General features: G+C 36.9%; 4 protein-coding genes and 1 pseudogene across 4 annotated transcripts; 3 read left to right on the top strand and 2 right to left on the bottom strand.

Moving 5' to 3' along the window:
* The first annotated feature begins 274 nt into the window (after positions 1 to 274).
* On the top strand, positions 275 to 4,015 carry LOC130997317 (AAA-ATPase At2g46620-like; annotated as a pseudogene).
* On the bottom strand, positions 3,092 to 3,964 carry LOC130997318 (ras-related protein RABA3-like). The gene is made up of 2 exons (XM_057922594.1): positions 3,729 to 3,964; positions 3,092 to 3,634 (listed from the first exon to the last, which is right to left on the bottom strand). Exons 1-2 carry the CDS (start codon positions 3,962 to 3,964, stop codon positions 3,196 to 3,198), a joined length of 675 nt encoding a protein of 224 aa, XP_057778577.1. The 3' UTR covers positions 3,092 to 3,195.
* A 3,348-nt stretch (positions 4,016 to 7,363) lies between the features above and the next one.
* On the bottom strand, positions 7,364 to 8,191 carry LOC130998253 (uncharacterized). The gene has a single exon (XM_057923685.1). It carries the CDS (start codon positions 8,189 to 8,191, stop codon positions 7,364 to 7,366), a length of 828 nt encoding a protein of 275 aa, XP_057779668.1.
* A 2,003-nt stretch (positions 8,192 to 10,194) lies between these two features.
* Positions 10,195 to 11,218, top strand: LOC130997319 (ATP synthase delta chain, chloroplastic). Its single transcript, XM_057922595.1, has one exon. It carries the CDS (start codon positions 10,403 to 10,405, stop codon positions 11,090 to 11,092), a length of 690 nt encoding a protein of 229 aa, XP_057778578.1. The 5' UTR covers positions 10,195 to 10,402; the 3' UTR covers positions 11,093 to 11,218.
* An 8,519-nt stretch (positions 11,219 to 19,737) lies between these two features.
* LOC130997321 (U-box domain-containing protein 43-like) lies at positions 19,738 to 24,713 on the top strand. The gene is made up of 5 exons (XM_057922600.1): positions 19,738 to 20,088; positions 20,438 to 21,770; positions 21,871 to 22,174; positions 22,316 to 22,806; positions 23,503 to 24,713. Exons 2-5 carry the CDS (start codon positions 20,535 to 20,537, stop codon positions 24,499 to 24,501), a joined length of 3,030 nt encoding a protein of 1,009 aa, XP_057778583.1. The 5' UTR covers positions 19,738 to 20,088; positions 20,438 to 20,534; the 3' UTR covers positions 24,502 to 24,713.
* The last annotated feature ends 21 nt before the right edge of the window (positions 24,714 to 24,734 follow it).

Raw genomic sequence — 24,734 nt, forward strand, 5'->3', positions numbered from 1 at the left:
AATTACCACTATATTATAACTATTAAAAAATATAAAATAATTATAAATTACAAAGTAAATTGATTTTCCGTCAACCCATTTAACACTAGTTAACCCATGTATCAATCTAGCCGCATTTCACTCCATCTTATTTGGGATGATTTTCCTATTTTTAGTGGATCTGGCCATTCGCGTAAATCACAGTTGATATAGGAGAATAAACAACACACGAGGAAAAATAAACAGCATTAATTTAGGATGAAATACAGTTATCATCAATCCATGATTACAGATTTTGTAAAATCACGCGACATTTATGCGGCGGGACTAATTTTGTGTGTCGCTTTGTTTTTAAAACGATATTACGAAGAAACCGAGTTGTATTGTATTACTCATTTTGGCGTTTGGGAAATTGGAGTAATAGTCATCGTTTTCCCGCACTCATATTTGGCCAATTGCCAATACATATTTCGTTGCCGGCAAGAGGCAACCAACAACCATTACTACTACTAACTAATAATAATAATAATTCCCCTATTATTACTATTATTATCATTTTTTGAGTGATAGCAAGCAATCTCCTCTCCTCTCCTCTCCTCTTGGACGATATGTGACCCAAAAATCTAGCCTCCTGAATTCCTCCCAGCAATGCTGATGCTCCTCCTGGTATGCTCCTCAATCACATGCCTCATATTCTTAATCCGATTAATTCTCCGGCGTGCGGCGGGGGCGGACGAGCACCACCACCTCAAGGTGCCGCAGCTCGATGATGCGACTCGCCAGGAGAATCCGTTCTACCGCCGAGTCGCGCTCTACCTGGAATCCCTCCCCTCCCTGCACGACTCCGACTACATCAACCTCTTCTCTGGCCGCGGCCACAGCCACAACGACATCGTTTTATCCCCCGGCGACGATCAGGTCATCCCCGACGCCTTCCTCGGCGCCCACCTCTCCTGGCTCAACCGTGTCGACAGAGACGACAGCAACAACGTTGTCGCCCGCAGCTTTGTGCTCAAAATCAAGCGCAAGGACAAGCGCCGGATTCTCAAACCCTATCTCCAGCACATCCACGCCGTCTCCGATGATGCCGAGGACCGCGGTCGCGGCCCTCAGCTCCATAACAACGCCGGCAGTTGCTGGAGATCCGTCCCCTTCGATCACCCCGCCAATTTCGACTCCCTCGTGATCAGCCAGGATTTGAAGACGAGGATCCAATTGGAATTGGAGATGTTCGCCCGCTCCAAACAGTACCACCACAAATTAGGGCGCGTTTGGAAGCGGAGCTACCTCCTCTACGGCCCCTCCGGCACCGGGAAATCCAGCTTCATCGCCGCCGTCGCCAATTTCCTCAATTACGACGTCTACAACGTCAATCTCTGGCAGGTCGCCGACGACGCCGACCTCAACGCCCTATTGCTGCAGAGCTCCTCCAAATCCCTCGTCGTCGTCGAGGATCTCGACCGCTACGTCTCCGAGAATCCGGCGCCTAGGGTTTCCACATCGGCTCTGCTCAATTTCATGGACGGACTGTCCAATTTCCAGGACGAGAGGATCATGATCTTCACCATGAACACAAAAGAAAACGTCGATTCAGCCATGCTCCGCCCCGGGAGAATCGATGTGCACATTTATTTCCCATTGTGCGATTTCAATTCATTCAAAAACCTAGCTAAGCAATTATTTAGGGGTAAAAGAGCACAAATTATTCACGCAAGTGGAGGAAATTTTCCAGAGCGGGAGAACGATGAGCCCAGCGGAGATCAGCGAGTTGATGTTAGTGAACCGGAGCTCGCCGAGTCGAGCTCTTAAAACGGTTATATCGGCGTTGGAGTCGAGCTCTAGGAATAGTAGAAGGCGGTGCCGCTGATGATGTCCGACAGCGCCTCTTCGTCTCCGACGGCGGAGGACTGCGAGACGGCCGCCACCAGGAAGGAGTCGCTGCCCAAGGAGTTCCGCAAGTTGTACGGAATGTTGAGGTTGAAGAGTGGCAAGAAGTCTGCATCGTTTGATCCTGACCAAGAAATTGTTGATAGGTGACAAAACACCATCATATCATTCCATACCATACGTGCTTTCCAATACTACACATCCCCCAATTTTTCTTTTTTCTTTTTATATAGAGTAATTAATTTTAGTGAATAACATTAATTACTTCAATTTTGTCTGTATTTGTTTTCCGGAATAGTAACGAAAATTATATAGTGAAATCATACGTATAAATAGATGGTGATTACAAATTTCGAAAATTCTTTATTTGATCTTGTTTTCAAGCCCATATATATTACTCCATCCATCTTATTCTAATAGGCTCATTTTTCTTGTGAAGACGTCTCACTAGAATAGACTCATTTTCTATTTTAAATAAAAAAAAATGTACTTAATTCGTATGGATTACACCATTTTTCTCTTAAAAAATAATTTTTTTAATCTTCACGCTAAAAAAGAACTGGAACTGTTAGAGTGGAAGAGAGGGAGTATACAATTAAGGTGCTGATATTTGACTCTAAAGGCGTGTGAAAGATGGGAGTATGAAAAGACAAACAGAGAGGTCCTACATTAGGTGGGTGATTATCGGTGAATGGTGATGATTGTGTGCTCCTCTTAAATTCTTGAGCTGTCTCACTCCTTTACATCTTATAATACGATTTCAAGTTGGGGGCACCGCCACTGCAAACGTTGGCATCATAAATCAGACAGCAACTTAATGTTTATTCTGGATACATGCAAGCTGTCTCAACAGAGAAATGCACGAGCAAAAACGCCTAAAAATAACTATCAAATTCTTCTCTTATTTTATTTACCTATTCTAATTCTTTGAGAAGCCAATAGTTAAATTTTTTCTATAAGTTTTCATTTATTGCATTAGCCGCAAAGAAGTCATTTTTGATTCGGGCAGATATGATTATCAACCACCACATGATGCCATTGAGATCTGAGATGGCAAATTTCCTCGGACAGCGATGGGTTTAACATTATACATACACCCGACCTGACTAAATTATATATACTCGTATTATACAATTTTTATTTATCATTATTTACTAATAATTATCCATATACGTTGATTCATCTATACTAAAGAATCTAGTGGTGAAAGCTACTTGAGCTCATCTTTTTCGTCTAAAAACCAAACACCACTTCCAGTAAAAAAAACAATGGAAAGAAATCCGTGATCCAAAAACACAGCATATTGCAAGACTACATAGAAAGAAAGATTCAGCAGGAACAGGTGGACAAGTTCTTCATCTCACTAACTTCAGCTTCGATCTTGAAGCCTGTCAAGTGGGCCGCGTCGCTCAAACTGGGCTTTACCAAATTGCTGCTATCCAACGCTTTCTTGGAGACGACATCATGGATTTCTTGAAGCAGCTTGAGGAAGGCGGGCTCCACATTCTCGCCGCTAAGCGCGGAGGTTTCGAAGAAGAATAGGTTTTGGGTCTGGGCGAATTCGAGCGCATCCTCAGCGGGAACGGCTCTGGAGTCGAGGAGATCGGCCTTATTACCGATGAGCATGATGACTATGGAGGTGTCGGCGTGAGCCCTGAGCTCGTCCACCCATCTGGCCACGTGGTCGAAGCTCTGGCGCTTCGTTACGTCGTACACCAGCATTGCCCCCAACGCACCCCTGTAGTAGGCGCTCGTCACCGCCCTGTACCTGACTTTCCACACCCAACCGCAGACTCACTTGAGTTGATAACAAAAACAAACAGAGAGAGAGAGAGATAGATATATATATGATGTTTAAGGACCTCTCCTGTCCGGCAGTATCCCAGATCTGAGCCTTGACGAGTTTGGAACTGATGGTGACTGTTCTCGTCTGAAATTCAACGCCGATTGTTGACTTGGAGTCCAAGCAGAACTCGTTTTTAGCGAACCTCGACAGCAGCTGAGTCTTCCCGACGGCGGAGTCGCCGATCACCACCACTTTGAAGACGTAGGCGATCTTCTCCGCCTCCGCGTCGCCGCCGCTCATCTCTTGATTCATGCTTCCTGTTCAAAATTGGGTGGATGGAGAGAGAGAATTGGGAGTGTACCCGCAAACACAAATGAAAGTAAAGGCGGTTAAGTTGAATAAATAAGGCGGAAACAAATTGATGGGCACAAACACTCTTTTCAATTGGATGCATTCACTGTGCCTCCATCAACTGTTCGCACCTTTCACTATATTCAATCACATTTTCATACTAAATTTTTATTTTCCAATTTTGGACTCTTTCTTCAATTTTTACTCGCTCAGTAGAGTAGCATGACCATATTTTTGTCGGGTCTAGTAAAAATATGATACTTCCAACTCTTCGTCCCATTAAATTCATAGTTACTTTGTTGTAGGTAAGTAAGAAAAATAAGTAAAGTGGATTAAAATTTATGCTTTTTTATGCATTAAATTTTGTTATTAATGAAAACAAGTCATCTATAATGCAACGAATCAAAATATAAATAAGTCTTTTTAGAGGAACATTAGTACCTTTTGCATTTTTTTTTGTCCCTTAATTTCATGTCTCTTTCTACTTTTAATAAAATTGTAAAATTCGACTAATAGTAAAATATTTGATATACTCATCAACTACGATAAAGACTTTCATTTAATATATTTTATTTAATATTTGATTTAAAACGTAAAAATTATACGTTTAAAGAATAAAATTTTTAAAAATTCTTTTTCTTGTCTCCTCTTATTTTAAAATAAATCTATTTTTTTATTTATTTCTTTTTTCTTTTAACTTATTTTATTATTATTTTTTCTTTTACACAATCAGTTTTTATTATTGTGAATTCTTCTTTTTAAAAAAAAATTATATTAAACTTCAATATATTTAGCTAAAATACTTCATTCGTCCCACTAAGTATGACTCCCTATTTTGGGCACAATTATTAAGAAAAAAAAAGTAATTAAATCATAAAAGTGATAGAAATTGGTGGCGTCCATAACTTTTTGTGTAAAAAAATGATTTTTTATTGGAATAATCATTATTAATGGGACAAATGAAAAAGAAAAGTAAATCATAATGACACAGGAGGGAGTAGTATTTTTTTTATATTTATAACTTTTATATAATAATTGAATTAATATATAATAATTAAATTAATATCAATTTTATATATATATATATAAATTTCTGTGTGTTGCACCGGCGCAAACAGTAGTGTTAACTTAATAGCTAATATATTAACAAAGCCAATTCCATAAAAACGGTGAATTATCATAATCTATACAGAAATGGGGTTCGGCCCAACTGCACAGAGAGGTTAGTGAGTTGTGTTTTATTTAAAATAAATATTTAATTTCTAATAACTAACAATAATAAAAGCTGCACGATCTGGTAAAACTATAAGATTGTATTTTTTCTGGTTGATAAATTTATTGTAATAAAGGAAAAAGACAATGAAAAAATTCTTCCTTTAAATTTTCTCTTTCTTTTCCCTAAATTTTTTTATAAAAAATAATTTTACCATTTCTCACTTATCTTTTTCACTTCAAAAAATGATAATATTGTATCTTTTTGGAGTGAAAAGAATGAATGAGAAATAGTGAAATTCTCTTTTGTAGAAAATAAATATATATATATATTTAAAGGAATTTTTTTTTGTTACTTATTTTTTTCATAACAATTTATCATAATAAAAGAACATACAGTAAATGAAAAAAATGGGTGGAGCTCTGTTAGCATAATATAGCGAATGATGTAGATATTCCCAGCATTCAATTTCTTTACGCTAGAGAGAGAAGCAATCTAAAGTGAGGCATAAAATAATCGATTTTGACTTTTGACTTTTAGCTGAACAATTTGCTTGACCAATTTAATGAGCAAAGTTTAGTTGGTTAGTTTTATTGGAGTTGAAGTAGCACTTTACCTTAATTTTAAGCCGAAACCCCTGGGTTAGTTCCATATATCGTCATCATCGTTCAAAAATTCGGATACATATTTTGAGATTCCCACCCAAATTCACTTTAATTTATTTTGATACTTCTATGAATTTAGGTGAAAATTCAAAATTTTCAGTAATTCAAAAGGTTAAATAATGTTAAGAAGTGTAAAAGAAAAACTTATTAGTTCACTACAATTTGGGTCAGAGCGGAAACAACACATCTTCGGTTGGCGATAAACGATGTGGGGGTACTTCGGCATGTAAGGATTTTCCTTAACCAATATATCTTGGGTGCATTGGTTGGACTGAGATCATTGATAGTATATCCCAACTTCAGCAGCATCTTCAAAGGGATGATGTTTATCGCAGACCCGCAGTCTAATGGGTACAGGTATGTCTTCAAGACTTCCAGCCTAGCTCACGCGCACCGGAATTCACCGCAGCCAGTCTTTTCGATGCAACTCTCTCTTAGCCCTCCCTACTTAATGGGCTCACTTCTCTTCTTCTTTCATAGGCACAACGACTTCTTTTTTTTTTTTCTATCTAATAGTCAGTAAGGGTAGACCAAATTCACTAGAAGAAGAGAGCTTTCAAGCCCATTTCAAGATAGATAACGGCTGATGAAAGGATGTTCTCTTATGCGAATTCCCATTATAGGGGGCGAACTCACACTTAAAGATAGATGGATGATGCAATTGATGGATAGAAGGACAAAGCTGCTGGGGAGGTTTAAAATACAAATACTTATCAGAGAACTAATCAAATAATTCATATAAGTTATTATGAAAATTTCTCCAAAATTTCAGTAAAATTAACATTTGAAATGATTTTATGAATTATTACATTAATACATGTAATAAAATTATATGCATAAGTGATGGGTTGCAATACCCATAGGTGCACCGCCGCCACTGCCCAAGCGGCCCCGACCCCGGCACCCGATCGCGGTTGCGGCCCCGACTCTCGGTTCTTAAACCTCAGCCGTGAACTTGGATCTTGACAATTGATCTTTGGACTGATCTTTGAAGCAGACCTTCAACCTATTGATTTATTATTTTGGATCCGCCGATTTCTTCGGCCAAAAAGGATCGAGGCCGAATTCGTTGGACTCGTACGTGCACACGGGGACTCCGACATTTCACTATGTCGGAGTCCGAAAATCTGTTGCTTTTGGACCTCGGTAGCTCCCTATACTAGCTGGTGGTTTGAAAAAAGTGGCTACTATTCCGACGTGGCGGCATTGCATTAAGAGGGTGTTTGGCTGAGCTTATAAGCTCTTCAAAACAACTTATAAGTTGTTTAGCAACTTATAAACTCCTTCAAGGTGTTTGACAAAATAATCTCTCAAACAGCTTATAAGCTGTAAAAATAAGCTCTAAGACCTTATAAACTTCCAAAAAAAATAAGTACCTCTACCTCAACTTATTTTCTCAGTATCTTATAAGCAATACTCATTTTACATATATAACTCAATTATAATTTTTTATTTTCTTCATATATCATTCTAATTTCATTTTTATTCCATGATGGCTTCTTTCATCTCATCATCCTCCATAAGTTCTGCATCTCGGTCAGTCAGACCATACTGAATTACTTTCTCTGTGGCATCCCCGGAACCAAAACCAATTCCCTGTTCTTGTACCAGAGGTTCAAACACATCGATCATGTCTACCGTTTCCATTGATTGCTTCCTCTTCATCGTTTCATAGATGTTGAACTCTTCATGGATTCCATCGAACTCACATGTTAAAATTTCGGTTTTCATGTCAATTTTGGTTCCAGCGGTCATCATGAATGGTCTTCCCAACAGTATAGCATTCTCTCCAGTTTCTGGTCCGGTATCCAGAACGTAAAAGTCAGCTGGGAAGATCAAATCTCCAACCTTAATCAGTACGTCCTCTACCACCCCTTCAGGATAGGCGTTGCATCTGTCGGCCAACTGTATGACCACACGGGTGTTTCTCATCTCCCCAATATTAAATCTCTTGTAAACGGCCAATGACATCACATTTATGGAAGCTCCTAAGTCCATCATGGCCTTATCCATGTTTGTTCCACCAATGTTACACGGGATGGTGAACATTCCTGGGTCCTTCCGCTTCGTGGGCAACTTCCGTTGGATCACCGCCGAGACACTCTCTCCCATCACATAGCGGACTTCTTCATCCATCTTCACTTTTCTCGAACAAAGGTCCTTCAAGAATTTAGCATACTTTGGAATTTGTCTGATAGCGTCGAGTAAGGGTATGCTTAACTCCACTTTCTGGAACATCTTCATCATTTCACTTGCTTCCTTCTCTTTAGCTTTCTGTCTCAGGCGTCCTGGATAGGGTGCGTCGGTCATATTGCTACCTCCAGCTTGTTCAGCAGTTAGGCCTTCACCACTTTTACTCAAGTTTCTTTGAATCAGTTCAGCCTCAGCCAACAACTCTTCTTCCTTCTCCTCTCATTCTGGAAACTCAGTTAGCACAACTTGAGCATGTTCTCTGGGGTTGATTCCCATCAGTTTGGCCACCGCTTTAGTCAAATGACTAATCTGCTGGTTGGTCTGGTTCATACCAGCGCGAATTTCATTGCGAAATGCCTTATATATAACGTATAATTTGACGGTTCTGTAACATCGTTATATATATATATATAAGGGCTAAAATAAGAGCATTTCTTAAGATATAAAATAAGAATCATTTTCCGCCCTTAGATCATCAAGATCTACAGTTGATTCGTAATCCTGTTGGATGGATTTATGGTCTTGAGTTCGAATCCCAAAGGTAGCAAAAATTTATTAATTTTCACAATTCATACCTTTATATGATTAAAATATAACACTTATACATAAAGTAATGACTTGATATCGTTATATATGCGCATAACATATATTTACAAAAGCGTCCGACTGGTAAAATCATGTGTCCGCCCGGTGAAATCATGTATCCGTCCGGCCGACCACATGATTTAGCCACCCATGCACTGGTCATATGTACTATTGACTGACAGCTGTCAAATCGGTCAAATGTGTAAGACTTTCACAAAAAACCAAAACTCATCAACATCAATGGTAAAATAGGTACTTCACATAATTTGGGCATAAAATGCTTAAGTTTCTAAAGTGGGGCATTTTTCATATACAACATAAGAAATAAGACATTTTTGCCTATTAACACAAAAATAAATGCTCCTCATTTATGGATAATGCAAGAAAGGAAGCATTGAGAAGGATGTGGGAATTTGTTCACGGACGATGGAAACAGTCTTACAACCCCAATATTAGTTATTGCAAAGCATAGTAATTGAAGGTGATAAATTATACTCCCTTCGTTCATGATCAATGTTTCCCACTTTTTTCGGTGCAGATTTTAAAAAAAGTTAGAGAAGTGTACTGTTAGGAGTGGAGTTCGGGTCCCACACTAAAAGTGTTATTATGAGGTAGTGTTTAAAAATGTGTGGTGAAGAAGTGAAGTTTGGGTCTCACGCTAGTAAATTGTGTTGTGAATGGAGTTTGAGTCTCATACTAAGGACGGTAACGTAGGATAATGTTTAAAAATATGTGGTAGAAGAGTGAAGTTTGAATTTCATATTAATAAATTATGTTGAGGATAGTGTTAGAAAATGGAAAATGAACATTTTTTGTGGACGTACTAAAACGATAAAAAAGAGACATTGATTGTTGACGGAGAGAGTATGCTAGTTTTGCGGGTAGCGCTTCTTGCATAGGATTGTGACATGTCACTCGAGAAAGAAAATCACCCGGCAAGCTTCTCAACTAACCAGTCCGGTCAGGTAATAATATCGTCGCTTAATTGTAATCATTTTTTTCCTTTTCCAACTTTTTTTTTATATAAATTAGTAGATAAATTAATTCAAAGATCGCGCAACGGAGGACTCGAATCCAAAACCTCAGATTTTGGATATTAACCTTCTATCATTGGGCCAACACACGCATACTTTTCCACATTATTTTCAAACAACTATTTTGTGGACTATGAATAAAATCACTCACACGCGAGAGATTCTTCACATGAGTGAGCCATTGAATGAGCATTTTTTTTCCAAGAAATTAGCACTATTATTATTATTATTATTATTATTATTATTATTATTATTATTATTATTATTATTATTGGAATGCCCCCTTTAATCAAGTATCCAGCTAACGGTGGAAGATATTGGCTACTTGATCATGTGTGTGAAATTTTGGCTACCATCTGTGAATATATTGATGAGAGTTTTTTACGTGTATAGATCGATTCATAGAATAAAATTGATTATTTATTAGCTCAATTTGCTAATTTGTTGGATATTAATGCTACATCCATCTCTTTGACTAAATAGCATTGTAAAAAATGATATTGCTTGAATGAATTTTATGTTCTTTTTTGCCTTAAAACAATGGAAGATGTCATATAATTAACTTATGAAAATTACCAACCCAATTCTTTTAGCATAAGTATTTATAAAATTTTCCCATTTTAATATTTGTGGAGTATATTTCTTGTCACAAGTACAACCTCCCAAATTATCCAAACTTTTCTCATTCCCATCCAAACCCAAGCAAGCCATGGACACCCTCTCAACCTCCATCTCCACATTCACCATCCCCCAATCCAATCTCAAAACCCACCTCCATCACCACCACCCCTCAATCCCCTCCACCACCAAACCCAAAACGACCAAACTCTCAAACAAAACCAGCGTCACTTTCACAACCCAAAACCACTTCGTCGCTCCTCACATCAGCTCATCTCGATCATCCTCGCCGCTCAAACACTCCCCCAACTCCAAGCCCCACCACAGCCCATCCACCGGCTACGCCGTCGCGCTGCTCGATGCCGCGCGGCGCCACAACGCGGTGGACGCAGTCAGCAGAGACGTCAGGCGGCTGTCGAGATGGCTGCGAAACGACCAACTCCGCGGCGTGATGGGCGACCCCTTGACGGACAAGGCGGCGAAGGGAGAGATAGTGAAAGAGGTGGTGAGACAAGGGCGGTTTGAGAAGCATTTGGTTAAGCTGGTTAAGCTGTTGGCTGAGAAAGCTAAGGTGGATTTGCTGGGCCAAGTGTTGTCGGAATTCGGAAAGATTTATGATGAACTTAGCGTCTGCAGCAATCATCAAGTGCTGCTGCTTCCATACGGGATGAAAATGAAAATGGAGGAAAATAAGATTTTGGAGATAATTGGGAGAGTTCAGAGGGTTACTGGGGCGGATAAGGTTACTGTCAGAGAATTACTTGATCCTAGATTTGCGTAATTCAATCTTTAATTTTTCTTGCTCTTACAACTTTATCTTTTTTGAGTTTTGGAAACATATTTGCGTTTTAATTATTCGAATGCAACGTATCCATATTTATCAATAATAACGTTCATTTGATGTTAATTAAGAGAACCCATCTCGATCGAGTGAGTCAATGCAGTGGGTCATTACTTGAGGCTCGACTCGTTCCAATAAATCAGGTTCGTTGGCCAAAATGTGAGGCACGTGTTATACACGCGTCGAAATTAAAAAAATTCACACTTGATTTCAAAGCAGCGGCAACCCTGAAGAAAGAAGAGAGAAAGAGAGACGCACAAGGAAGACACAATGGCAATTTGAAGAAAAAAACTAGACTAGCGTTAATAAAAAAATACTAGTATATATTAATGGGCCTATAGTTTGGGCTATACTAATAGACTATGTTAAATTTTGTAATGATCAATCTTATTCATTATGATTATTATTTTTTAATTATTTTTTTTTCAAATTTTTTAAATTAATGTAATTTTTTTATTTTATTTAAATTAATATAATTTACGAATTAAAATAAAATTTAAAAATTTGACATTTCAAAACTAAACTAATTTAATTTAATTAAGAAATTGTATTATTTAAATTTGTATCATTTAAATTAAATAAAAAAATCTAAAAATCAAAACTAATTCATATGAGTCAAGTCAACGCAACAATTGACTCATAATCATAAGTGGTTCCGGAGCATGAATGAGTTAAGACTTGACTCAACTAATATTGATGCTCTAAAGAGATGCTTATTTGTGGTTTATTTATGGATTAATTGTACCTTCTATCCATTTTTAAAGATAAAAATAAAAAATACTCACATAAATTAAAACATGTAAATAATAGTACTTATTTAAGATATTTATACATTTAATGGAAATATAATTAAAAATAAATATAAAATCAAAAAGAAAGAAAAAATAATACACTCACGTCTCTCTCTCTTCTTCTTCTCTCTCTCCGTCTTTCCCTCCTCTGCTCTGCTCCACCGTCTTGTCGCCTTCTCTAAAATTAGGTACTATATACTATCTAAGGTTTGGGTACTACATGATTGTGTGATTCTAGCAAGAAATGTATTTTTCGTGAGAGCATGAGAAGTGAGAACCATTATAATTAATACACCCACTGTAAAAATTAATGCATTCGATGTTAACATTAATGCACTCGAAAAATAATTTTTTTGCTCTCTACAGGATTTGAACCCAAGTGATACACTCATCGAACAAGATGATGCATCCACCGTAGATCTTGATGATCGAATGACTAAAAATGGATAAGATGTTGGTTTATAAATCTAGAGATACTAGGTTTGATTCCTAATTGAGGTATTTAAATTATTTTTTTATTTTCTTAATTTTTAAAAAAAATTATGATATTTTTTATAAAATTAAATAAGACGTTTTGAACATCAAATAAGAGTTTTCATAAAATCAAATAAATTTTTACTTTTTATTCAAAAAAATGAGACTTAGAGCATCCATATCCGTTGAGTCAATTGATGGCTCATCCATGCTCCGGGACTACTTATGAGCCAAAGCCTGTATGGGCTGACTCATATCCATTAGTTTTGATTTTTGCCCTTTTCAATTAATCTAAATGGCACCAATTTAAATAACACAATTACTTGAATTAAAATTACATTAATTTAAAGGGATTATGGCAAAAAAATTACACGAACTTTGTAAAAAATTGTAATGTTCACATGAACTTTCAAGTAAGCTAAAAAGACATGAATTTATATTATTGTTGAAAATTTCACCTGAAGTTGACTTTCGGCGAAATTAGAGCTTAGTTGGCAGTCGGAAGTTCGCCTAATGCTAGTCTAATTTTTGAAGATGGGGCGTATTTAGAAATTCAGAGGTCTAAGAAGGCAAAAATAATATATTTGACTTGATTTGACTGTCAATTAAGCTCTAATTTCGTTGAAAGCCAAACTTAGGTGAAAATTGCAACAAAAATATAAATTCGTGTATTTTGTGTCTTAATTAAAAGTTCAGGTGAAAATTGCAACTTTTTTCAAAGTTCGTGTATTTTTTTGCCATAACCCCTAATTTAAATTACATAAAATTTTAGAAAAATAAAACATAACTTAAAATAAGCACCTAAATAATTATTCCGGTCCTAGAGGTCTGAAATGTGTCCAAACGTGCTAGATCAAATATGCTTGAAGTTTTGCATGCATCTTCCTATCTCTCAAAATTACATCTCTCTGCACGTACTCTTCGAAGCTAAGTGGGGCTGATCGAGAAGCATCGGAGGAGTCAATGCTAGACGTCCCGTGTCTCGGGTTGTCATATCTCCAGTGCAGAGCTTCTTCCCCTTCATTTTCCAAAATTATGTTGTGGAGAATGATATATACATGTCATCATGATGTCTCTGAGATGATCAATATACCAAGGCCGAGCCGGACCTCTAATGATTCCCCATCGAGCTTGAAGCACTCCAAAGACACGTTCGGTATCCTTTCATGCCGCCTCTTGCATCCTCGTGCACCTCGCCTCTTTCGGGTTGGTCACCATCGGTGGGCTCTTGACAAATGTTGGCCACTCAGGGTAGATGTCATCACACAAGTAGTAGCTCATCTGATAATTGTGGTGATTGACTTCAAACATCACTCGTGATGACGTTTCCTTCCAAGACATTCGGCTAATAGAGGTGATTGGATTGAGATCGTTAGATGTCGTTGTTCGATTCAGTAACACCGAAGAAGCCATGTCAAATCCACAAATCGTGGGATGCAACAGCCTCGAGAATCAAGGTGGGCTCTCCTTGATCACCGCGTGTAAATGCGCCATGCCACACTACGTCTTTGGGCAATTCTTCTAAGCCCAATGCATATAGGACCTAGGTCTGGTCTATCCTTGCCTTCTACTTATATAATCTGAAGGAGGTGAAAGCTTTTATGGCGCGCCATAGACTGATTGCTTGTTGATGGTGATGGAGGCCACACTCCCGAGTATCCCGAAAAATTCATGTCGCGCCTCGTGAATCTGAAGCAGCTTTGTGACGTCCGCCGGTGTAGGGCGTCGAAGATACTCGGCACTGTGTGCCCGGATGACAGCTTTGCGAAACTTCTTTATGCATAGCCACCCTGTAGTGTCTGCAATCTTGAGATACTCGTCAAAAGTATCCGCAGAAACACCAGTGACTAATTGTTGGATAGCCACCATGCATTTCTGAAACGACGTGAGGGAGTCCCGGCCCGTAACATCTTGCCCCATGTGGAAGTAACCATATTTTGCATCCGAAAACGACGTCTGAAAAATGTGGGGTCGTACACTGGATCGTCGTTGAAGTAGTCTTGAAAAAGCTATTGATGGACGGTCTCACGATCACGATAGATGAAACCCTCATTGGAGATAACTCGTTGGGGTGGTGGTTGGGGAGTGAAAAATTGATTCACCATTTCTTGTGCATTGACGATAATTTTTGCTATTTTTTTGGTCAACCCGTCGAACGAAGAAGACGAAGTATCATTGAACCGTGAAGTCATTTTGCGATAGAAAAAAAAATGAAGAAGAAAGAAAGAAAAATTAGTGAATTTGATGAAAGAAGTGAAAAGAAATGAAGAAGGAAGGTGTATAAATAGAAGAAAAGAAGGAAAAAAGAGAAAAAATAAATTAAAATAAAGTAGCCGTTTTCTCAAACGTTGGGAATTTTTAAATTCAAAATTCGAATTTATTTATTTATTTCATAAGGACGGATGAGCCCGCGCATCCATATGAGGTGCAGCTCAAGTCAGGGAAGGTTGCATCAGCCGGCTCATCGCGTCAGCCCTATGAGCTGCCGATGTGATGCTCTTATTAAATATAAATCAAATAACACTTTTCTTAAGAGTAAATAAGACTTTTCTTAATAATAAATATGACTTTATGGGGGCATTTACTTTTGAGGATTAGTCATGATAAATAAAAATATATAGTCAGGCAAATTTTGATTATTTAGATAGATTGGAACTTTGGAATATCCCTAAACCCTTAATTATTATAATCATTTTGAGCTAGTTTTGCTTGATTTTTATCTTATTGAAAGGGTGAGATTGGAAAAATCATAATCTTAAGAATAAAAAAAAAAATACTCAATTATGCGTTTTATACAAAGTAAATGCCTCCTAAGACCTTTTTGTTTCTAAATGTGACTTTTATTTGAATGTAAATAATATTTTCCATAAAATTAAATAATTTTTAATAGTAAATAAGAATTAAGACTTTGTTTCAATATAAATAATTTATATTTGTCCCGCTAAAAGTAACTCATTTTTCAATTTGGTATGTCCCACTAAAAGTGGCTCATTTTCATAAAAGACAACAAACTCTTGAAAATGTACGAGCCCTATCAATTTTATCCAATTTATATATTCTACTTAATCTCCGTGCCAAAATGAACCGAGCCGCTTTTAGCGGGACGAATGGAGTATGTATATATATATATATATATATATATATATATGCTATATATATATTATATAAAAATCAAATAAGAATTTTCCTAGCAAATAGTAAGATTTTAACAGTTTTTATTAGTAAATGATTTTTTTGCTTGATTGTAAGTTTTGTCATAAAATCAAATAAAATTTTTCTTAATAGTAAATAAGACTTTAAGACTTTTATTCATAAATAAAACTTACGCTTGATTGTAAATAATATATTTTATAAAATCAAATATGACCATTTAAAAAAGAAGATAAGACTTTTATAATAGCAAATATGACTTTCAGATTTTCTATTCATAAATAAAACTAAATAAGAGTACTTTTCTTAGGAGCTTAATTAAAAGACTTTTCTTAAGAGTAAATAAATTTTTTTATTTGTAAATAAGACTTTTGTTTAAATGTGAATATGACTTTACATTATAAAATCAAATAAATACTTTTCATAAGAGTAAATAAGACTTTAAAAAAAAAAGTAAATAAGATTTCTCTTAATAGAAAATAAGACTTAATTTATGCGAATATGAAATTTTTATTTGAATGTAAATAATAAGCATGCCTCTTAAGTGGATAGGTTGACAAACGAACTTTTTCATTTGTTCGAGTCTCATGCTTTGCTTTTTGATTCGATTAAATCTTTAAAAGACCCAATTAATTATATAAAACGCAAACTAAAAGTCTCTATTATCAAAAGATCTTAAATGTTTTAAGGACTTATTTATATATTAATATTCTCATATTATCTATTTTAGGATTTCCAAGACAATATTATATCGTTTTAATGTCAATACTCAATAACTCAAGAATGATATTGTTCTTCACGTGTAATCTTAGCTTTGAATGTTATAAACAATATGTTTAAATATATTAAGGAGGCGGTATCCTAATGTATCCAAAATCTTTTAGTCATAGAAATTCTAGCCATACAAATAAAAATATGAAAATAATAATTTTTTTTACCAAAATATCATTTTAGTGTGTAACAATGTGAAATACATTGTTACACACTTTATAGTCGCGAAAAATGTGTAATAATGTATTTTGAATAATTACACACTTTTTCGCAATTAAATACTTTTAGCGGAAAAGTGTGTAACAGTGTAAAAATACACTATTACACGATTTTGGAAAAGATCGTGTGATAGTGTATTATACACAATTACACACTTTTGCAAAAGTGTGTAATCATCGCGACTTTGAAGGTTGCAGCGGCGAAGCAACGCGGAGGTTGTAGCGGCTGCGAGGCAGGAGGCGGCGGCAGCTCGGAGGAGGGATAGAGGCAGCGATGTCGTAGAGGGGAAAGAGGTAGCGGCACCACGGACAAACAGATAGAGAAAGTGAGAGGAGAAGAAACCTGAAAACGTACGGCTGTATCAGGTGAGCGGCGGCGCCGTGAAGGGGAAATGGTGGCGGTGGCTGCGCCTGAGAAAGAGAAATTAGATTTGGGGGTATAGAGGGACGGGAAATTGACAGGTTTAGGGGGAGAGGGGAGGGCGGCGGAAGCGCAGCAAAGAGGTATTGGGGGGGGGGAGGGGGGCGGGCGCCACGGCGGCGGCGGCTCAGGGAAGCGCGGAAGAAGGGCTCAGCGGCAACGCAACAACCGTGCATGGGAGGGAGGTCTCGCAGCGCCGGCGCAGGAATCGTGGGGAGAGGGCGGGAATTTTTTTTATTATTTTATTAAAAATATTATTAAAGGTATAATTGTATCTAAAATAGTTAATTTTTTCAATTTTTTATCGTCAGGGATATTATTTCCTTTTACTAAATGAAATGTCTAATTTGGCCTATTAACTCTATATATTAAAATATTTATGAGGGATACGAGAGTACAAGATGGAACATTTTGAAAAAGTAATTTCACTCAATAACTATAGCAATTCTAATATTGTTTGTTAGATAAGAAATTCAGATGATACTAATAATTTTTCTTCGTAAAGCAACATTGTAAATAATTCATCGTTGACAAAGGAAGAGAGAGGGCGCAACTCAGTGCTCTCTGGTCTTTTTTCTTCATCTTCTTCTTTTGTTACGATGTTTGTGGATTGAATAGTAGAAGAGAAAATCAATTTTTTTAATTAAGATAATAAGAAAGAGCTATTCTTCTGTGTGAAAATTAAAGAAATTAAGAAATGGAAAAATGCATGTAATTTTTAATTTTCTTTTTTACAACGCGTAGATTTCTCCGCCAAATGGAAGCGAGTCATTCGCTAGTTGACCAAAACAGACCCCCAACACCACGAAAATTGCATAAAGTCAAAACCAAATATTATATCAAAAAATTTATTCTCGACTGCTATGTAGCTTTCTCGCACTCCATTATAGAAAAAAACTAGGTTTATCATTTGACTGCAAACCAAACCATTTCATTTACCAATGTAAACCCTTTTGAGAATAATGTCAAACCCTTTTGAGAGTATGTCACAAAATCCAATATATAACATGGAATCTGTAACCATTTAACGAGCGTCATTTTTTTTGTTTTGTGAGAGAACATGTGTCATTTCAATATTTTTTTGAGGTTATTTTGTTTATTTTCGTTGAAGATTAGTCTAAATATTTAAAAATAATAAGACTATTTTCTTATTTTATTAAAATGAGTTAAAACTTTGAGATATCTCAATACCTTTGATAAAATTATCATTTGAATTCATTTTGCTTGACTCATATCACTGAAAGAAAAGGTTGAAGAAATCTTAGTCTTAAGATATATAAAATACACAATCATATGTATTATCAATCATGCAAAGTAAATGTTCATTTAAGAAGCATTTACTTTTGAGGATTAGCTTTAGGTGGTCCTTACTTTTGAATATTAGTTTAGATAGATAAAAAATAATATAAGCTAATCCCTTATTTCTTAAGATATATAGATTGGAACTTTGAGATATTTTAAAGCCCTTGATAACTCCTATCATTTGAGCTAATTTTATTTGATTTATATTCATTAAAATGGAGAGATTGAAAAAATCATAATAATGAGTACGTACTAACATGACTCAATCATATATCTTATAAATCATGAAAAGCTAATAAACGCCTTCTTAATAGATAAAAATATTATAGGCTTATCTCGTCTTTACTTAGATAGATTGGAACGTTGGGATATCCCAAGGCCTTTGATAACTTCTATCATTTGAACTAATATTGCTTGATTCATATCACATTGAAAGGATGTGAGTGAAAATATTCTAGTAATTAGGATTAAAATACCCAATTATGCATTTTATCAATTATAAAAATTAAACGCTCCCTTAATATAGTGTTTAATGCGCAACATTTTCAGTACATGCTTGTTCGCTTTTAAAATAATCTTATTTTTGTAAATATTAAGGGAATGTTCGATGATGTGAGATAAAATTTGTTCAAGATTAAACAGACTTGAAACTATTCAAGATTAATTTTATCAAGAAGTGAATATCAAGACTAATCATACGTGACATTATTCTCATACTAAATACCTAGCTGAGTCCACCCAGTCAAACATCATATCATCAAATCGAACACCCTCTAAAAAACTACTCCCTCCGTCCCAAACGAAATGTCCTACTTCTTTTCGGCACGAAGATTAAGAAATGTGTATAAAGTAGATAAAGTGGGTTGGTGAAAATTATTTAAATATTAAGTATAGAGAGAGAGTGACAGAACATTTCGTTTGGGACAACCCAAAAAGGAAAACAGGACATTTCGTTTGGGACGGAGGGAGTACTATTTTTTAAGGGTGTGTTTGCTTTGAGTAAGAATGGATAAAGCTTCATTTATCATCTTATACTTTGTTAGCTTTGACGTAATAAAAAATTCAGACATATAGTATAAAATTCGAGTTAATACTTTTTCTCTTGGAAAATGTATAATTTTATACATAAAAGAAAGGTGTTATAATTTTTTTTATATATATCACCTTATAAAGAGCGTGGATAAATATATTTATCATTCAAAATAAACAAAACATATAAAATATGATCCTCACTTTAAGTAATAAATTTACACTTAATTATATTACTGTATTTAAAGGGATAAAAACACAAGATAGATTATATATTCCAAGTGTATTGAAAATTAGATCTCAAATATCCAAGATTCCAAATCTATAGTTTGGAAAAAAAAAATTATTTGAAGCAGCATCACTTATGTGAAAGCAAAACAAAAAACATAAATGAAACGCGACTTCCAAAAAAAAAAAGAACATGAATGAAATGTGTCCCATTTGGGAAACTACAAGGAATAAGAGCGGTACAAACACAGAGATTTCTGTGACTAATTAAGCCAAGTCGTTGAGAGTTTCCATTTTTCACTTGATTTTATTATTGGGCTTTTCTTTATGGTGGACCTCTTTACGTGCAACTCGGTATCCTTTTACTCTTTCAACACAAATCCAATTTCGTTATCATCTCCCAATTTCAGCTCATTAACTCATCATTTCATGCAAGATCGTTACTTTTTTCCGCCTAGTTTAGCTGAGACTAGAATCTTCTTGCTGCAGTCAATCATCAAAATGAGCAAACATCTTTCTGGGCTGAGAATCCCAGTCTTTGTGGTATCCTAGGTCAGCTTCTTCTTCTTGAGCTGCGAAGTCCATTTAACGTTGACTTATATTTATGGTCTTCTGCTTGTTGTGTTTATGGTTTTCGTTATAATTATATGATTTGCGTAGTTTTGGGCCTTCCTAGCTTATGATAGAGTCTAGGGATGCCCTAAGATTGACTGAAAGCTGGATAATTCGTTGTGCTATAATGATTCCTGATGAATTTTTTCTTCTTCTTTAAGCTAATTTCCCCCAAATACTTTAGCCTTTTAGGGTCATTTCTGTATTCTAAACTGATGACCCTTTTTTCTGAATTGATGAGTAGAGTTATTTTTATAGTTATGATTTTGGATATGGATTTTGTATGTAGGTGCTTGAGGCTTTGCAAATGAGGTAGCTGAACCTTTTTATGTAGAGCTTAGTCCGAGCTTTGAGCTGGGTGGACTTGGTCTCACTGATTGGTGGAAATGGTTATGGACGTGCTGATCAATTCGTCTGTTACTCCGTTAGTGGAAGCCGCCTCTCAGATTATTGAGGGTATCATAGAGATGGTAGTTGCATCTGAAAATGTCCTTGTTGGCAAGAAAAGCTTTGTCAAACTCTCGTCTTACTTGAACGCGCTTGTTCCTCTCTTGCAAGAGTTGAATAGGGGACACATTGCTGCTTCTGAAGGCATACAGAACTTCATTGAGATTCTGGACCATCAGGTGAGGGAGGGGAAGAAGCTGATCAGGGACTGTAGTGAAAGAAGCAGGTTTTATCTCTTGGTGAATTCGCGCTCAATTGCTAAGCACGTTGAAGCAATCACTAAAGAGATCATCCGTGCAATTAGTTGCATCCCTTTTGCATCTTTGAATGTGTCATTAAAGATGAGGGATGATATTGAGCAGCTAATTAGCAACATGCAGAATGCCGAGTTCAGAGCTGCGCTGGCAGAGGAAGATATTTTGGAGAAGATAGAGTCGGGCATACAGGAAAGGAATGTTGATCGGAGCTATGCCAATGATTTGTTGGTCTCAATTGCAAAGGCTGTTGGGGTTCCAACGGATCGTTCAGCACTGAAAAAGGAATTTGATGATTTCAAGAGTGAAATAGAGAATCTATGCTCGAGGAAAGACAAGGCTGAAGCAATACAGATGGATCAAATCATTGCTTTGCTAGAGAGGGCAGACGTAGCATCATCTCTTGATGATAAAGAAAAGAAATACCTAAATAAGAGAAATTCTTTAGGGGTGCAGCCATTAGAGCCTCTCATGTCATTTTATTGCCCAATTACAAGAGAGGTTATGATCGATCCAGTGGAGACTCCTTCGGGGCATACTTTTGAGAGGAGTGCCATTGAGAAGTGGTTGTCAGAGGCGGATGAGCCATCGTGTCCCATTACCTCGAATTCATTAGAAATATCAATGCTTAGGCCTAATAAAACCCTGAGGCAGTCTATTGAAGAATGGAGGGACAGAAATAACATGATCATGGTGGCTTCCCTCAAGTCCCGACTTTCCTCAGAAAATGAGGAAGAGGTGATTCATTGCCTGGGACAGGTGAAGGATCTTTGTGAACAGAGAGAAATCCACAAAGAATGGTTGATCTTGGAGAATTACATACCAACTCTTGTTAAGCTTCTTAGTGTAAAAAATAGGGATATCAGGAATCAAGCTCTTCGTATCCTTTGCTTGCTGGTAAAGGACAATGATGACGCTAAGGTACTTATCCTGTTTACATCACTTCACCTGTTTACATCATAACTTTATATGACAATGAGCTTAATTTGTATAACATTTTCCTTTGTGATGCATTTTTCAGGAAAGGATTGCTACAGTTGAGAATTCTATTGAACACATTGTTCAGTTTCTTGGGCGACGCATCGGGGAAAGAAAATCAGCTGTCACATTATTGCTGGAATTATCAAAATGTGAAGCTGTGCGTGATAGCATAGGGAAGGTCCAGGGCTGCATGCTTCTTCTGGTAACAATGTTGAGCAATACAGACCCTCAAGCTGCCGGAGATGCCAAGAATGTTTTGGACAACCTTTCGTACTCTGATGACAATGTTATCCTCATGGCAAAGAGTAACTATTTTACATATCTTTTGGAACGTCTTTCTTCAGGTGTGTCTCTTTTGTCCTTTTCTAACTTTGATTTTCCAGTATATTAGATATTATTCTTTGAAATAAATAAGGACATCAAGTTACACCGCTTCTCCTACAGGTTATTTCAGAGAATAATATCTGGTTATTTTTTCTTAACAGGTTCTGATCAGGTTAAAATGAGAATGGCGAAAACCTTGGGAGATATGGAATTGACTGATCATAAAAAAGCAGCCCTCACTGAATGTGGTGTACTAGATTTGCTACTTGACTTAGTTCCCCACGATGATGTTGAAATGAAAATAGTAGCTGTTCAAGCCCTCCTCAATGTTTCAAGCTTGGAAAAGAATGGGCAGGAGATAATAAAGAAAGGTGCTGTGCGTCCGTTGCTGGACATTCTCTACCGCCAAACATCATCGCAGAAGTTGCGTGAGCTAGTAGCAGCTACTGTTGTAAATCTTGCTCTATCAACCATAGCTAAAGAAGGTTCTGATTCGGAGCCAGTTTTCATGTTGGAAACTGGTGATGATATTTCCGAACTCTTCTCCTTCAGTACTATGACAGTCCCTGCTCTGCAGCAAGAGATTTTCCGGGCATTTCATGCCATGTGTCGATCTCCATCTGCTGATACGGTCAAGTCTAAACTAAGAGAGGTAAGAACACTACAACAGGGTAACTTTTAATTCTGAATAGGCTTAAAATGTTTAGAAGCGAATGGATCAGTATTTCCTTTGCGTTTGACGTTGTGTTCTGGATCAGGAGTTCGTTCGTACAATTTATAGATGCCTTCATGTTTGAAACATCTGCTTTGAGAAAAATGAAAGAGAATATTTTTGTATTGATATGATGTATTGCTAACTCTATCATCAGGATTGCCGAAATGTTTAACTTTGCAAGTAAATTCTACCATGTCTTAATTGATCCATTATTTAGTCCAAACGCGAAAGTTTTACATACTTTCGTCACTATCTTCTGATGTCTATCATTAAGAATATCAGAACAGGCATGTCTTCAAGTGAGGCTGTGGTGTTTATATTCAAACTCCAGCGTATTAGCGCCACGCTATGATAATATTGTTTCTATCTGTATTGCATTTTAATTTAGAACGCGTGAGTAACACTATAGATGAAGAGCTGAAGCCACCTTATAATTTTGTTTCTATTTTTGGTGCTTTGAAGGTTTTCTTTCTTGTTAGTTATATGATGACAAATAGTGATAAATACTCCGGTTGCTGCAAACTGGAAGTTTATTGTCAACTATTTTATCTTTTGGTTACTTGTTTCTAATTGTTAAGATGCATGACAATTTCATTGATGCTGACTTTTTGCTTGATTGATCTGCCTTGGCAGTGCTCAGCTGTGCAAACCTTGTTTCGACTATGTGAGGTCGATGATGTCATATCATTACGCGCAAATGCTGTGAAGCTATTGGATTGTTTGATCAAAGATGCTGATGGAGACACAGTTTTGGAGCATGTGACACAAAATTCAATTGAATCACTGCTGAAGATCCTCAAGACTTCAAACAACGAGGAAGAGACCGCCTCCGCACTGGGCACAATTGCTAGCCTCCCAGAATCCAGTCAAATCTCCGAGTGGCTGCTGGAATCGCCTAACCTCCAAACAATATTTGGTTTTCTCTCCGATGATAGAAACAGCGCACACCAAAAACCTTTGGTTCTAGAGAATGCAGTGGGAGCCATAGGCCGTTTAACCACTCCAACAAGTCTGCAGTTACAGAAGAAAGTAGCTGAAGCCGGCGCCATTCCCTTGTTGGTACGGTTGCTTGAGACAGGAACCAACTTGACAGTGAAACGAGCAGCCACTTGTCTTTCTCACCTCTCACAGAGCTCTCTTAGGTTAACTCGACAGATCTCAAGGCGCCAAAGCCTTTGGTGCTTCTCTGCATTGCCAGAGGCGGTTTGCCCCGTTCACCACGGACTTTGCACAATCGAGTCCTCATTTTGCCTAGTAGAAGCCAGCGCAGTCGAACCACTCAGCCGTGCTCTCAGATGTCAAGATACCGGAGTCTGTGACGCGGCTCTAGATGCCCTCCTAACTCTAATCAACGATGAAATGCTGCAAAGCGGTTGCAAGGTGCTAGCCGAGGCCAACACCATTCCGGCTATGATCAAACTGATCAGCAGCCCTTGTGCAAGTCTGCAGGAAAAAGTGATGAATTGTTTGGAGAGGATTTTTCGGTTAGTTGAATATAAGCAGAAATATGGAGCTTCAGCTCATATGCCATTGGTGGATTTGACTCAAAGGGGAAACAACAGGCTAAGATCTTTAGCAGCAAGAATACTTGCTCAGTTGAATGTGCTCCATGATCAGTCTTCATATTTCTGAATACAAAGTAGCTCATCATTGATCAAACCATTCTTTTTGGTACAAGTTTAGATGGTAATCACTTTTCCAAGTGGGATTATGTTATTGAAACCCACTGCTGATTGGCCATTGGAGAACACAGATCTTTCTTGTTTATATACTAATATTCTTTTGTAAACTGTATATGTAAATTTTGTTAGTTGGAATAAAATTTTATACCAGGTTTTCTTCTAGGTGGTTGCACTTTAGTTTTA

The sequence above is a fragment of the Salvia miltiorrhiza genome, chromosome 8 (assembly GCF_028751815.1).
Source record: "Salvia miltiorrhiza cultivar Shanhuang (shh) chromosome 8, IMPLAD_Smil_shh, whole genome shotgun sequence".
Lineage (NCBI taxonomy): Eukaryota > Viridiplantae > Streptophyta > Magnoliopsida > Lamiales > Lamiaceae > Salvia > Salvia miltiorrhiza.

What these genes read in the sequence shown, in the direction of transcription:
- LOC130997318 (XM_057922594.1), bottom strand. Translation starts at nt 3,964, where the DNA reads ATGAATCAAGAGATGAGCGGCGGCGACGCGGAGGCGGAGAAGATCGCC. An exon ending in GATACTGCCGGACAGGAGAG is followed by an intron (nt 3,635 to 3,728) that starts GTCCTTAAACAT and finishes GTGGAAAGTCAG; the next exon opens with GTACAGGGCGGTGACGAGCG.
- LOC130997319 (XM_057922595.1), top strand. Translation starts at nt 10,403, where the DNA reads ATGGACACCCTCTCAACCTCCATCTCCACATTCACCATCCCCCAATCC.
- LOC130997321 (XM_057922600.1), top strand. Translation starts at nt 20,535, where the DNA reads ATGGTTATGGACGTGCTGATCAATTCGTCTGTTACTCCGTTAGTGGAA. An exon ending in AGGACAATGATGACGCTAAG is followed by an intron (nt 21,771 to 21,870) that starts GTACTTATCCTG and finishes TGCATTTTTCAG; the next exon opens with GAAAGGATTGCTACAGTTGA. An exon ending in TCAAGTCTAAACTAAGAGAG is followed by an intron (nt 22,807 to 23,502) that starts GTAAGAACACTA and finishes CTGCCTTGGCAG; the next exon opens with TGCTCAGCTGTGCAAACCTT.
- LOC130998253 (XM_057923685.1), bottom strand. Translation starts at nt 8,191, where the DNA reads ATGACCGACGCACCCTATCCAGGACGCCTGAGACAGAAAGCTAAAGAG.